We start from the raw sequence: 14775 nt of genomic DNA, 5'->3' as shown, positions 1-14775 counted from the left end.
ATTGTAGATGTATTTTCTGAAGTGTAATTATGAAACTTGTGGGTATCCTGAGTAAAATAAATACTGTGTTTGCAGCCATGGGGACCCAGTTATTGCTGTGTTTTGCTGCTCTACTAGTCTCTGGTAAGTTTTTTTCAATCTTTCTGGTTTTCCATTCAGTGATTCCAATCTAATTACAACGTTTGAAAGCATTTCATATTTAATTTCCAATCAGCCACTTCCAATTTCAGTTATACTGTATACAGACAGATTTCCATTAGTCTTGTAATAAATATTGCATATGTTCCCTCTGTATTCAACATAAGATCTCAATACCGCATTAAAACTAAAATATAAAAAAAAACGTAAAAAAGAGTATTGCCATCCATCTCCAACCGCTTTCTGTCCATTATGTGCTAATATTGACTCTGATGCATCCACGTTCATCCCTCTTTGTCAATTGCTGTGGCTTTCCCCAAGCATGCTCAAGAATCCTCAGCACGACGCGTACAGCCAAGTAATCGCTCAATTTAAAGCCATTTATCATGTTGTCAACCCTGTCAGTGGGTACAGCTCCTGCCTGGCCGGTCCCACTGCCAAGGTGAGCGGACTAGAATTTCAACAGGGTAAAAATTGAGTCGAACAAAGGATGGTCTAAATTGAGACCTGCGTTTGTTTTCAGTGGCATTTATTTTCGAGCAGCTATTGAGTTTGAAACTGGTCTATAGCAGTGTGAACTGCAGTATAATTTAAAACTCAAGTTAGTCAGCATTTGAGTGACACAGATGGTCTCAATCCATTCTGCAGAATCACTGAATAGGTAGAGTTAGGTCCATAAGTATTTGGACATTGACACAATTTTCATCATTTTGGCTCTGTATACCACCACAATGGATTTGAAATGAAACAATCAAGATGTGCTTTAAGTGCAGACTTTCAGCTTTAATTTCAGGGTATTTACATACAAATCAGGTGAACGGTGTAGGAATTACAACACATTTTATATGTGGCCCCCAGATAATTGGACAAACTAACAATCATACATCTAATTGTCACTTTTAATACTTGGTTGCAAATCCTTTGCAGTCAATGACAGCCTGAAGTCTGGAACCCATAGACATCACCAGACGCTGGGTTTCATCCCTGGTGATGCTCTGCCAGGCCTCTACTGCAACTGTCTTCAGTTCCTGCTTGATCTTGGGGCATTTTCCCTTCAGTTTTGTCTTTAGCAAGTGAAATGCATGCTCAATTGGATTTGGGTCAGGTGATTGACTTGGCCATGGCAGAACATTCCACTTCTTTGCCTTAAACTCTTTGGTTGCTTTTGCAGTATGCTTCGGGTCATTGTCCATCTGCACTGTGAAGCGCCATCCTCTGAGTTCTGAAGCATTTGGCTGAATCTGAGCAGATAATATTGCCCAAAACACTTCAGAATTCATCCTACTGCTTTTGTCAGCAGTCACATCATCGATAAATACAAGGGAACCAGTTCCATTGGCAGCCATACATGCCCACGCCATAACACTACCTCCATCATGCTTCACTGATGAGGTGGTATGCTTTGGATCATGAGCAGTTCCTTCCCTTCTCCATACTCTTCTCTTCCCATTCGTATTGTAATTCCTACACCGTTCACCTGATTTGGATGTAAATACCCTGAAATTAAAGCTGAAAGTCTGCACTTAAAGCACATCTTGATTGTTTCATTTCAAATACATTGTGGTGGTATACAGAGCCAAAATGATGAAAATTGTGTCAATGTCCAAATACTTATGGACGTAACTGTATTTATGAAATTTACAGATTCTTTTAAACTCCAAGTGACCTGAATGTTTTTGATTGGCAATTTTAAGTTCCTCTTTTCAAAGCGCACTCACTTATACAGGGAACAAAACTATTCCTTCCATTATGTAAAAATCTAAATGAGGTGTGAACTAACTATCCTGTCAAATTATCCTCAAGTACTCCTCGCTTTCATACAAGGACTTTGTTCCATCGTATAACAGGCCTGTCTTGCAAACCCTTATGTCTTAGTACTGCACTTTTAATCCCCTCATGGATTCTCAACACGTAGGCAAAAATAATTTGTCACGTCAGCCAGTGGTTTTGATCTTCCCTTGGATCAGTTTGTCTTGTGCTCTGTCTCTTAGATGTGTGCCATGCTGGATGGGCCGGGAGGGAGTTTGCCATGTCCTTCATGGAGAACTACAAGACCAGCTACGTTGGCGCTCGTTTCCAGCTACAGATCTATGCCCTGCAGGCCGACACCCGCGTGACAGTGAAGGTGTCCAGTTTGAACTTTGTGAAACAGCAGACGCTGGGGGCCGGACAGGCGGTCACCGTTACCCTCCCTGACGGGGTGGAGATGGGCGGAACCGAGCTGTCCTCCAAGACGGTCCAGATTGAGTCCTCCGCAGACGTAACGGTGTCTGCCTTCAACTACAAGCTCTACACGGCCGACACCAGCGTGATCTATCCCGTGAGAGAATGGGGCACAGACTACTACATTTTCACCCCGTCCGCCACGCCCTTGGGCACCTTCAAGGAGTTCTCCATAAGCAACGGCAAGGAGAAGAACCGTGTGGCGGTGGTGCCCAGTGACGTACTGTTTTACCAAAAACGGCTGTACATCGCAGGGAGCCAGCTGGTTGTTGACCTCCTGCCCTACCAGAGCATCCAGATCCAGTCAATCTCTGAGCTGACGGGCACCAGAGTGTCCTCCCAGCTCCCTGTGGCTGTTTTCACGGGCCACACCTGCACCTGGAAGTTTTCCAAGTGCAACCACGTCTTTGAGCAGCTGCTGCCCGTCTCCAGCTGGGGATCCAGCTTCATCGTGCCTCCCCTCAGCTTCCAGAAAGGCCAGAGCACAGTCATCATCCAGGCCTCCCAGGCCACCCGCGTCACGGTGCGAAAGGGGAGCAAGGTTGACGTCGTCTCACTGGACCAGGGGAAGGCTAAAGAGTTTGACATCCAGCAGCCAGACTCCATGACCATCCAGGCCGACCATGGCGTTCAGGTGCTGCTGCTCTTCAACGGGGTCATGCTGGACAAGGGCCAAATATACGACCCCTTCCTGATGACCGTGTTGCCCTCCCAGCGCTTCTGCTCCTCCTACTTCCTGGAAGGCCAGGATGGCTTTCAGAACAAGGCCCTGCTGGTGGTGAAGACCAATGAGCTTGCCACTCTGCGCTTTGACGGCAAACCCCTGCCCGACACTGTCCAGTGGACGAGCATCTCAGCTAGTGAGTTCTCCTGGGCAGAGATGGCCTACCCTCAGGGGTACCCTGACAACAGACACAATTTGACCCTTGGCAGTCCGTTTGCCCTCTACAGCGTGGGGGTCAGTTACATGAATGGCTATGGTTCTCCTGCCCTCTGCGGCCAGGCAGGTAAATGACGTAAAGATTGCTGCATCAGAAGTGTTTCTATAGAGGATGGAGCATGTCCATCACAGTAGACTTGTTGATAGATAACTTGGACCATTGTCTTTTCAACAAATGTACTGTACTAAACGGGTGGTGCTACACATTGTATGATCTATTTTTTTTCCAGGTCATTTCCCAATGACCTGCAGCGATATGACCTGCAAGGCAGATGAGGTGTGCGAGATGAAGCAGGAGATACCCACCTGCTGCAAGAAGCCAGCCGAGGCCGGCACCTGTTGGGCCATGGGCGATCCCCACTACCGCACCTTTGACGGGCGATTCTATAACTTCATGGGCACGTGCACATACGTCTTTGCCAAGAAATGTGTGGTGAAAGACGTGCTGCCAGGCTTCGAGGTCCTATCCCAGAATGAGAACCGGGGCAGTCTCAGGGTGTCGTATGTGGGCGTGGTTACGGTGAAGGTCTACGGCCTCACCATCACAGTGATGCGGACTGAGACTGGCCGTGTCAGGGTAAGACGGCTCCTCGGTTATCCACGCTGAGGCCATGCCATTACGGTTTCTATTTAAACAAAGCCTAAAGATTTAGTTTTAAGTCTCCCAACCCGGATTTGTAATATGATGAACATTGTGCTAATTGCATTAATGCTGTGCCCTTTTTATGTCTACAATTCTGTGATCAGATTGACTATGGCCTGTGGAATCTGCCTGTGGTTCTGAATGAGGGAAAGGTGGTCCTGTCCCAGATGGGTCGCTTTGCGGTCATTCAGACCGACTTTGGCCTGACCGTGAAGTATGACTGGGAACATCATCTCGTGGTCTCCCTGCCCGCCAGCTACGCTGGCAAGACCTGCGGCCTGTGCGGCAACTTCAACGAGAACCCCAACGATGACTACTCCACACCTTTGGGCACGCAGGCGGGTGGGGTGCTGGCGTTCGGGAGCAGCTGGAAGGTTCCAGGCCTGGTGAAGGATGCCCTGTGCGCAGACGAGTGTGTGGGTGGCTGTGATCGCTGTGAGAGCAGCCAGATGAAGCTATTTGAGGGCGAGCTGTACTGCGGTCTGATCGGCCTAGTGGCCAAAGGCCCATTTAGTAGCTGCCATTCTGTCGTCCCCCCACAAGCCTACCTTGACAACTGCAAATTTGACTTGTGCATGGGAGGAGGCCTCAGGACCTTCCTCTGTCGGGCTCTCGAGACCTACACCGACGCCTGCCAGAAGGCTGGCATCCAGGTCCAAGACTGGAGAGCCCTCGCCCGTTGTCGTGAGTAACCTTTCATTCATGAAACTGGGAGTTGTTCATCGACTGTTGCCTGTACTGACTGCCTTGTCTCATCCTGTCCCTATAGCTTCCCAGTGCTCAGCCAACAGCCACTATGAACTGTGTGGGAGCCCCTGTCCTGCCACCTGTGCCGACCCCACTGCCCCCACGAAATGTAAGGGTCCATGTGTGGAGGCTTGCACCTGTAACACTGGCTTTGTCCTGAGTGGAGGGCAGTGTGTGCCCACTGCCAAATGTGGTTGCTCCTACCTTGGTCGCAATGTCCCTGCCGGCGAGTCCTTCTGGGATGACCAGACCTGCAAAAGACGCTGCCGCTGTGTGCCAGAGAGCGGGCGCGTGGAGTGCCAGGACACAGGTTGTCGGGCAGGACAGCAGTGCCAGGTGGTGGATGGCATTCGAGACTGCTACCCTGTCTCCTACAGCACCTGCCAGGCCAAAGGCGATCCCCACTACCTGACCTTTGACCAGCAGCGCTTCAACTTCCAGGGCACGTGTGTGTACCAGCTGGCTGGGCTCTGCTCCAGTGACCCTGGTCTGGTGCCCTTCCAAGTGTTGGTGCAGAATGACTTCCGGGGTAGCAGGGTGGTGTCTTACACCAAGCTGGTAGAGGTCAAGGTCTACTCTCAGACCATCTCCATCAGTAAGGAGTACAAGGGCCAAGTCATGGTAAGCTAAATTGGCTTTTAGTCATGGGATACAGGAATCTAAATACAGCAATGTACTGGATCATTCCCAGTAAACAATTGAAGAAAAATGACCAATTCCTGTCTGAACCATTTATCCCAGGTAAATGGAGAGTTGCTGAACCTGCCAGTGTCCCTGAGTGAAGGCCAGATATCGGTCTACAAGAGCGGCTGGTACGCTGTGGTCACCACAGACTTTGGCCTCAAGGTCTCCTTCGACTGGAACAGCAACGCCTTCGTCACCCTTCCCAGTACCTACCAGGGCGCTGTCTGTGGCCTGTGCGGCAATTACAACGGCAAGCCCCAGGACGACCTCGTACCCAAGAACGGAAAAGCTCTGGTGAACGCTCTGGAGTTTGGCGGCAGCTGGATTGTGGAAGAGATCCCTGGTTGCCTCCATGGCTGTAAGGGCACCTGTCCCGAGTGTGACGTGACCCAGAAGAGGGCGTACGAAACGGGCGACTTCTGTGGGCTCCTGAGAGACCCCAAGGGCCCATTCAGGGACTGCCACAGCCAGGTGGATCCAGCGGGCTACTTTGAAGACTGTGTTTATGACGTGTGTCTGTACAAGGGCAGGAAGGACGTGCTGTGCCAGGCCCTCACTGCCTACACCTCAGCCTGCCAGGCCACAGGAGCCAAGGTCTACAACTGGAGGTCGAGCCAGCTCTGTGGTGAGAGCTGTTCATTGAAACAACCTTTTTCCTCTTTATCCAAATTATATTTCTTTTAACAGATGAGATCTCATCGATAATTGCTCCCGTCTCCCAGAGGTGCGTTGCTCGGCCAACAGCCACTACGACGTGTGTGCGTCCAACTGCCCTGCCACCTGCAGCGGCCTGTCGTCACCGCAGGGCTGCCAGGCCCAGTGCAAGGAGGGCTGCTCCTGCGACGAAGGCCACATCCTCAGCGGGGACAGCTGTGTACCTTTCTCCCAGTGTGGCTGTCTCCAAGGCGGTCGCTACTACCAGGTGGGGCAGGTGTTCTACCCTAATGGAAAGTGTGACGAGGAGTGCAGCTGCGCACAGGATGGACAGGTACGGTATACAAAGACCGCCTCTTGACCATCAATAATGAATCTCAAGGCATCTCCAACAGGAAAACCAATTGGACGTTGCATTCAGTGATTTGAGCAAATATCATCCCCAGGTGGCGTGTAAGAAGTTCTCCTGTGGTCCGAATGAGAAGTGTGAGGTGGTGGACGGAGTCCAGAAATGCAATCCAGTGGGTAAGGCTGTGTGCCAAGCGTCTGGCGACCCCCACTACTTGTCCTTCGATGGCCTGGCTTTCGACTTCCAGGGCACCTGCACCTATACCCTGGCCAAGGCCTGCGGGCTGGATGGCACCCAGCTGGTGCCTTTTGCTGTGCAGGTGGAAAACGAGTCTTGGAACAACCGCAAGGTTGCCGTCACCAAACTGGTGGCGCTGGAGGTCTACGGCTTCACCCTCATCTTCAGAAACAACATGTTTGGAGTCCTGGTGAGGCGATGCGCATCACTAACTGAAGTAGAATTATGAAAAAGGAATCCTTCAGGATTAAAGGGAATTGAATGGAAGTGTGATATTTGCAAATCATTGTTTCAAATGTTTTCTCAGGTGGATGGCGTGTTCAACAACCTGCCCCTGAGTCTGAACAATGGAGCCGTGCAGGTGTACAAGCAGGGCTTCCACTACACCATATCCACAGACTTTGGCCTGCTTGTGACCTATGACCTCGTCTACCACGTCACAGTCACCGTGCCTGGCAACTACCGCGACAAGACTTGCGGCCTCTGTGGCAGCTTTAACGGAAACCGCGCTGATGACTTCACCATGTCCAACAATCGGGTGACGAAGGATGTCAATGCATTCGGGGCTTCCTGGAAGGTGGCCATAAAGGGCGTGGTGTGCGACAACGGCTGTTCTGGCACCGCGTGTCCGGTTTGTGACCCCCCGAAGAGGGCCGTGTTTGAAAAGCCCAGCCACTGTGGGGTCATGACGGCTCCCAAGGGCCCCTTCGCAGCCTGCCACAGTAAACTGGACCCAGTGTCTTACTTCAACGACTGCGTGTATGATTTGTGCGTCTCCGAGGGCGACGAGAAGGTGCTGTGTGACAGTGTGGCGGCCTACGCCTTCAACTGTCACATGGCAGGGGTGGACCTCGACTGGAGGACTTCCTCCTTCTGTCGTGAGTGATGGTCCTGTTATGCCTTCTAGCTGGGGAAACCACAACCATGATTGACAGCATGGTGTCGGCGTCCTACGCTTCAGCATTAATTTCTTTTGATTCTTCTGTCTGTTCCTCTTGCAGCCATGAAGTGTCCAGTTAACAGTCATTATGAGGCGTGTGCTGATGCCTGCTCTTCAGCCTGTCCTAGTCTGACTGACGTCGTGAAGTGCTCCAAGTGTTCTGAGGGCTGCGAATGTGACGCTGGCTTCCTCTTCAACGGCCAGACCTGCGTCCAGCAGGATCGGTGTGGCTGCTATGACAACGGACGGACATACCTGGTAGAGATGGGTTATTCTGGGGTGTCGTAAGGTTACAGTAGCATGGGTCTTAAAGTTATAAGAGTGAGAGGTTTGTGTGGCTGCAGCATAACAATGTGTCCTTAATGTAACAAACGTCCGGTATGTGACCAGGCTGGTGAGGTGGCGTACTTGGGAGACTGCAGTCAGAAGTGCTCCTGTGACCCTCTGAAGGGGCTTGTCTGCGTGGCCCACTCCTGCCCCGCAAACACCAAGTGTCTGATCAAAAAAGACGTCAAGTCCTGCTACAACACAGGCAAGGCTCTTTTACTCTTGCGTGCGCGCACACTTTCAAGAGCTATGGCAGTTATTACATTTCCCATCTTGAAGCTTTTCACGAATCAGAACTTGGCACAGTGTCGCGTATTTAATTGTAAACGGAGATGCTGTGGAACACTAAGTCTTGACCCTCTGTAGATCCCTGTAAGGATGCTGGGTGTCGTGCGAAGGAGACGTGTCGAGTGGAGAAGGGTGAGACCGCGTGCGTTCCCCAGTACACCGGCATCTGCTGGGCTTGGGGGGACCCCCACTACCACACCTTCGACGGCTTCAACTATAACTTCCAGGGCACCTGTAGGTACATCATCTCTGAGACCTGTGGCGACCTGGCCGGCCTCACGCCCTTCAACATCACCGAGAGCAACGACAACCGCGGCAACACCGCCGTCTCGTTCGTTCGAGAGGTCAAGGTGGCCGTCTATGGATTCACGATCGCCATACTGAAGAACCAGATAGGCCGAGTCATGGTAAGGCTGTAACCTTGGAGTACCCTACTGTATATTGACATATTCTGTATATGTAATTCAAACTAGACTACCTCTGTCCCTCAGGTTGATGGACAGGTGTTGAACTTGCCACTCGACCTAGGCCAGGTCACCGTGTCCCAGTCTGGTGGCACTGCTGTCATACAGACTGACTTCGGCCTCCGCGTCTCCTACGACTGGAACTGGAAAGTCGTAGTGGCGTTGCCCAGCAGCTACTTTGCCAGTGTCTGCGGCCTGTGCGGCAACTTCAACGGCAACGTTGCCGATGAGCTGCAGAACGCGACGGGCAAGACCATGCCCTCAGTGGTAGACTGGGCCAAAGGATGGAAGTCGGCCGACCAAGAGGACACTCCCTGTGCAGACGCGTGCAAGGGGAATTGCCCAGAGTGTGAGGAAAGCGCCCGTAAGCTGTACCAGTCAGAAGCCTCCTGTGGGATCCTCACCGCCAAGGCCAAGAGTGTGTTCCAGGTGTGCCACAGCAAGGTGGACCCTCAGACCTTCATGGACAGCTGTGTGTACGACCTGTGTGTGACAAAGGGAGACAAGAAGATGCTGTGCCAGGCTCTGGCCTCCTTCACAGAGCAGTGTCGTCAGGTGGGCATCGTGGTGAAGGACTGGAGGACCCAGTTTGGCTGTCGTAAGTAAACCTTCTGCTGTGACCTAGAGGGTTTAGCCCCACGAATAGGGCCCAAATGTTTCAAATTCTACATTGGTCGTATGTTTTCCTCAGCGATGAACTGCCAGTCCAACAGCCACTACGACATCTGCGCCAGCCCGTGCCAGCCATCCTGCCCCTTCCCTGAGCAGAGGCCGACCTGTCCTGACACCTGCGTCGAGGCCTGTGCGTGCGACAAGGGTTACGTGCTCAGCGCTGGCGTCTGCGTGCCGGCCAAGACGTGCGGCTGCTCCTACCAGGGCCGCTACTACCAGGCCGGCGAGCGCTTCTGGGCCGACGAGGTGTGCGGGCGCCTGTGCGAGTGCGACGCCACCCTGGGCATGGTCGTTTGCCGCGTCGCCTCCTGCTCCGCCAACGAGCAGTGCAGCCTGGTGGGCGGCAAGCGCGCCTGCAGCCCCGTCGGTTCGGCGACGTGTGTGGCAGCGGGCGATCCCCACTACCGGACGTTCGACGGCCGCCGCTTCGACTTCCAGGGGACGTGCGTGTACCAGCTGGTGGCGCTGTGCGTCGAGAAGGCCGAGCTCGTCCCCTTTAAGGTGACCGTGCAAAACGATCACCGAGGGAGCATGACCGTGTCCTTCACCAAGACCGTCGTCCTGTCGATGTACGGGGTTTCCGTCACCATCAGCAAGGACTACCCCTCTATGATCCTGGTGAGTTCTGAACATGGCAGTAGTGGCAGAAATCCAAACAAGCGCAGCCCTTGTATGAAGAGGGGTACAGGAACAGCATTAGTGGTTGAGGACGATTCGGCTGTTTGGGTCATAATGTTCTGTGTTAATTCTTCCTTTCACGGCGCTGTATTTAATTATCTATTAGCATTTGTGATCCATGCAGACTTGATTAAACTAAGCTTTAACTGGGTATTAGTTTGGATTAAAAAGCACTGGGGAATTATTACAGTAAATCTATAATCTCCTATAAATTATTCTCATTATCATCACTCTGCCCCTTTCCTTCTCCTCGCTTCCTATACGTCTCTCCAGCTCAATGGACAGCTGTCGTCTCTGCCTCTGGACTTTAACGGTCAGCTCCGCGTGTTCCGTAGTGGCGCAGCCGCTGTGGTAGAGACATCCGCCGGCATCTCTCTGACCTTCGACTGGCGCAGTGTGGTGAAGGTCACTGTGCCCAGCACCTACCAGGGTGCTGTCTGTGGCCTGTGTGGCAACTACAACACCCAGCCCCAGGATGACCTGGGCATGCGTGATGGCCAGATTGCCTCAGACCCTTCCAAACTGGGGGAGAGCTGGCGCGTGGGGCTGGTGCCAGGCTGTACCAGTGGATGCCAGGCAGGGTGCCAGGGGTGCTCAGACTCCCAGAAGGAGACCTTCAAGGGCCAGGCCTACTGTGGCATCATCACCAACAAGCAGGGGCCTTTCAAAGACTGCCACGGCCGAGTCGACCCCACGGGCTTCTTGGAGGACTGCGTTTTCGACACCTGCCATTACCATGGTTACCGCGGGGCTGTGTGTGACGCTGTAGCAGCCTATGTGTCCGCCTGCCAGGGTCAGGGGGCCAGTGTGGGCACCTGGAGGACCCCCAACTTCTGTCGTGAGTCTGGCTTTGTTTCTATACCTCGCCCTCTAGTGGTCCCAACAACGCATGCACCGTCACAGGCTAACGGAGCCAAACCTAACAAGTGTCACACGTTTTTGACTCGTCATATCTTGAATAAAATCTCCATCGCTCCTCGTCTCACTCCCCTCTTCCCCCTCTTCCCCTTTCCTCATCCATCGCACAGCATTGGTCTGTCCGGCGAACAGCCAGTACAGCCTCTGTGCCCCTGCTTGTCCTGCCACCTGCGCCAGCCTCTCCTCCCTTTCTAGCTGCAAGCGGCCCTGCGCTGAGGGCTGCCAGTGTGACGAGGGCTACCTCCTGAGCGGCGAGGCATGCGTGCCCGTGGCCAAGTGCGGCTGCTCCTCCGGAGGGCGCTACTACAGGATGGGTGACGTCTTCTACTCGGAGGACAAGTGTCTGGAGCAGTGCAGCTGTGGAGAGAATGGCGCCGTGACCTGCCAGAAGGCCAAGTGTCGACCAGGGGAGGTCTGTAAGGTGGCGAAGGGGGTGCAGGCCTGCTACCCGGAGAGCGAGGCAAAGTGCGTGGCGTCAGGGGACCCCCACTACATAACGTTTGATGGGCGTAGATTTGACTTCCAGGGCATCTGTGTGTACACGCTGGCTAAAGTGTGTGACGATGCCAAAGGCCAGCTGAGCTCCTTCGCAGTCACCCAGGGGAATGAGAAGTATGGCAACGGGAGAGTGGCGGTGACAAAGACCGTAGCTGTGGAGGTCTACGGCCACATTGTCAGCATTGAACAAGGGGTGAAATGGAGAGTTATTGTAAGTAGTACCTTACTGTACATCCTTTTCTTTTTTTTATTGAGCTTGATCTCAACTTTCAGTCTGTCTGAGCCGTGCCCTCTTGTCTCCAGGTGGATGACGAGTGGATGAACCTGCCCCTCTCTCTGAGTGAGGGCCGTGTGACGGTGAGCCAGGAGGGCCGCAACATCATCGTCCAGAGCGACTTTGGTCTGCGGGTTCTCTACGACACGACGTACTATGTCGAGGTCGTGGTGCCCTCCACCTATCAGGGCAAGATGTGTGGCCTCTGTGGCAACTACGACAAAAACCCCGCAGACGACTTCCGCCTCCCTGGTGGCAAGCAGACGAGAAACGTGGACGATTTTGGCAGCGCCTGGGTGGTGGACCTCCCTGGCTCCGTGTGTGGAGGCTGCGGCGGGCAGTGCCCTGCATGTGACCAAGCCAAAGCCGCCCTCTACGGCAGGCCAGACTCCTGCGGGATCATAACAGCCGCCGGTGGGCCCTTCCAGGCTTGCCACGGCAAGGTAGACCCAGCGCCGTACTTTGCCCACTGTGTGTATGACGTGTGTGCCCTGGAGGGAGACAAGGAGACCCTGTGTCAAGGCGTCCAGGCCTACGCCGTCGCCTGTCAGCATGCCGGGGTCCAGATCCAGCCCTGGAGGAGCCCCTCTTTCTGCCGTGAGTCCTGGCCTTTTTTTTTTTTCCCCACTTCATCCTTCACTTTCTCCTTCCTTACCACTCTTTTCTCAAGAGCCAGTGAAGTCACGTGCGGAGGATGAATGTCACGATGACTTTTCTCCTACAGCCGCCACATGCCCAGCTAACAGCCACTTTGAGCAGTGTGCCGACACCTGCGCCTCCAGCTGCGCCAGTCTGATGTCCCCCTTCCCCTGCTCCGACACCTGCTTCGAGGGCTGCCTGTGTGACGCGGGCTTTGTGTCTGATGGCGACAAGTGCGTTTCCATGGAAACGTGCGGGTGCATCCACGAGGGGCAGTACCTACAGGTCAGGCTTTGCATATTTTAATCAATCACTACTCTAGACACTTCCTCACATGGAGATTGTTACAGGATGTACGTTGATGTGACACCTTTTTGTTCATGAGTCTGATGTCTAACTCTTATATCATGTGCATTTCCAGGTGGGTCAGACAGTCGTGAACAAAGACTGCAACTCCAAGTGTGTGTGTCAGGCCTCTGGGGTGGTGAACTGCCAGCAGGTGTCCTGTGCCAGCGGAGAGGTCTGTGATGTAAGGGACGGGGTAAGGGCATGCCATCCCAAGCAGGGTCGCTGCCTGGTCAGCCCTGCGGCCTACCTGACCTCCTTCGATGGCATGGAGGGGGCGACGGGAGGCCTGGGGGCGTTCGAGGTAGCCTCCCTGTGCGACCAGGCGCCTGCCGTCTGGTTCCGCGTTGTGGTGGACGTGCGCGTGTGCAGCAAAGGAGCAGCTCCCGCCGTGGCCGCGGTCTACGTGTTCTTCAAGGACGTCGCCGTCGCAGTGAACAGCGAGCACCTCGTCTGGGTGAGGCAGATGTGGGGTAGCTACTGAGGACGTGAGGGGATTGACTAGACTGGATTAAGTGGCTGGCTTGTGAAAGGAATACTGGCTGGAGAGCGGAGGTGTCATTTGTTGTTCTCCCCCTCCAAGGTGAATGGCAGGAAGACGTCCCTTCCCAGCACGTTGGCCGATCACTTGACTGTCCAGGTTTCTAACAGGATGGTGGTCGTCGAGAGGACTTCCTCCGTGCGCGTCACCTACTCCATCTCCCAGGAAGTCGTCGTAACAGTTGGTAACCAGCTGGCCGGCAAGGTCTGCGGCGCCTGTGGCAACTACAACGACAACCCCAAGGATGACCTGAAGACTGCAGATGGAGCACCCTCCAGTGATGTGTCTGTGATCGTTGGGTCCTGGAGGGCCTGGGACTTCTCTAACTGGTGAGTTTGGGGGGGGGGGGGGGGGGGGCTCCAGCCATGTTTAGTAGGCCTACACTGAGGTTCATTTTTAGATATAAAAAAATGCAAAGGGCTGCTGATCTTATGCAATATCGTCATTAGATTGAGCTAACTCAATAACGGAGCCCACCGTAGCATAGGATAATATAATTTAAAAGACATTGTCAGCAGAGTTTCTCCAAGTTTATAGCTGTGAAGTTAATTTGACCTCTGAAATTGCCTGGTAAAGATCAGGCTGAGATGGCAGTGCCAAGACTATTCAACCAATTCTCTTAACACGCACCAAACAAAAGCTCCACAGAGAATTTGTTGGGGGAATGAAAGTGTGGTTTTTTTAATTGCATTTGGTCCGATTTTAATTAAACGGCAGAATCCCCAATGGTAATTACTGATTAAAAGCAGGTAAGGCTGATGCGCTGCCATCAAATGCTTCCACACTTGCAATGCAATCACTCCTTGTCATCCAAGGACATTTGAAAGCCTCATCTGGGGTACTGTATTAATTCAAGATCGCAGTCTTTAATGTTGCGTGTCTGTTCCTTGGTGAGGGGAGTATAGCCTGCCCTCCATGGCTGTGTTCTTTAACTGGCTGTCCGAAGTGACGGATTTTAATTATGCATCTCAAACTGCCCAATCATAAAAATTCTTCTTCTGCTGTATTGTAATGGGAGGTATTGGCCGTTTTTGTTTTGAGTGCCTCCGTTCAGTTCTCATACAAAAGTCCCTAGAGTGTGTTGCTCTGTCATCCTTCAGCTTGGTTGAATGTTTGACTTGGCTGACTACCAAAGGCCTGGGACTGATGTATCATTTGCATCTTTCTTTCCAGTGGCCTGTAGAAGATGTGGCTCCAACAGCATACCAAGTCTCACTGTCCTTGTCCACGTCAATGCCAGGAGGATGTTGATGGTGGAGCTTGGGTCACTGCATTGTACATGACATCTGGGAATGTTGTATGCCAGAATGAATCATGCTTAGATCTGATCAATGTTTCCATTTCTGTAATATCTGAAAGTTCATTACTAATGCTTTGTAATTGTTACTGTTTTACTGACTAATACTTTAACTTTGGTGTCTGCAAAAATAAAGAAACTTTCCTTGTATCAATAGCACCATCTTGTGGTCCAGGTTGAAAATTCTATCTTGGTTAAACGTTCAGTTTCACAGTAGGAACATTCCCCACACTTGCGCTCACAAGTTTATTTTGGAAATGCACCACCAATTGAGTTGAC

General features: G+C 52.5%; 1 protein-coding gene across 1 annotated transcript; it reads left to right on the top strand.

Annotated features, from left to right (window-relative positions):
* LOC136944352 (IgGFc-binding protein) lies at positions 1-14646 on the top strand. Its single transcript, XM_067238099.1, has 21 exons — positions 1-123; positions 2130-3368; positions 3532-3878; positions 4049-4628; positions 4714-5312; positions 5433-6000; positions 6098-6363; positions 6476-6805; positions 6923-7493; positions 7617-7813; positions 7946-8087; positions 8249-8577; positions 8662-9232; positions 9326-9924; positions 10258-10822; positions 11013-11611; positions 11704-12271; positions 12399-12598; positions 12735-13115; positions 13242-13528; positions 14373-14646. The coding sequence occupies exons 1-21, from the start codon at positions 30-32 to the stop codon at positions 14380-14382; spliced, it is 9042 nt and encodes a 3013-aa protein (XP_067094200.1). The 5' UTR covers positions 1-29; the 3' UTR covers positions 14383-14646.
* The last annotated feature ends 129 nt before the right edge of the window (positions 14647-14775 follow it).

This window comes from Osmerus mordax, chromosome 6, assembly GCF_038355195.1.
Source record: "Osmerus mordax isolate fOsmMor3 chromosome 6, fOsmMor3.pri, whole genome shotgun sequence".
NCBI lineage: Eukaryota > Metazoa > Chordata > Actinopteri > Osmeriformes > Osmeridae > Osmerus > Osmerus mordax.
This window is presented reverse-complemented; position numbering and strand designations above follow the sequence as displayed.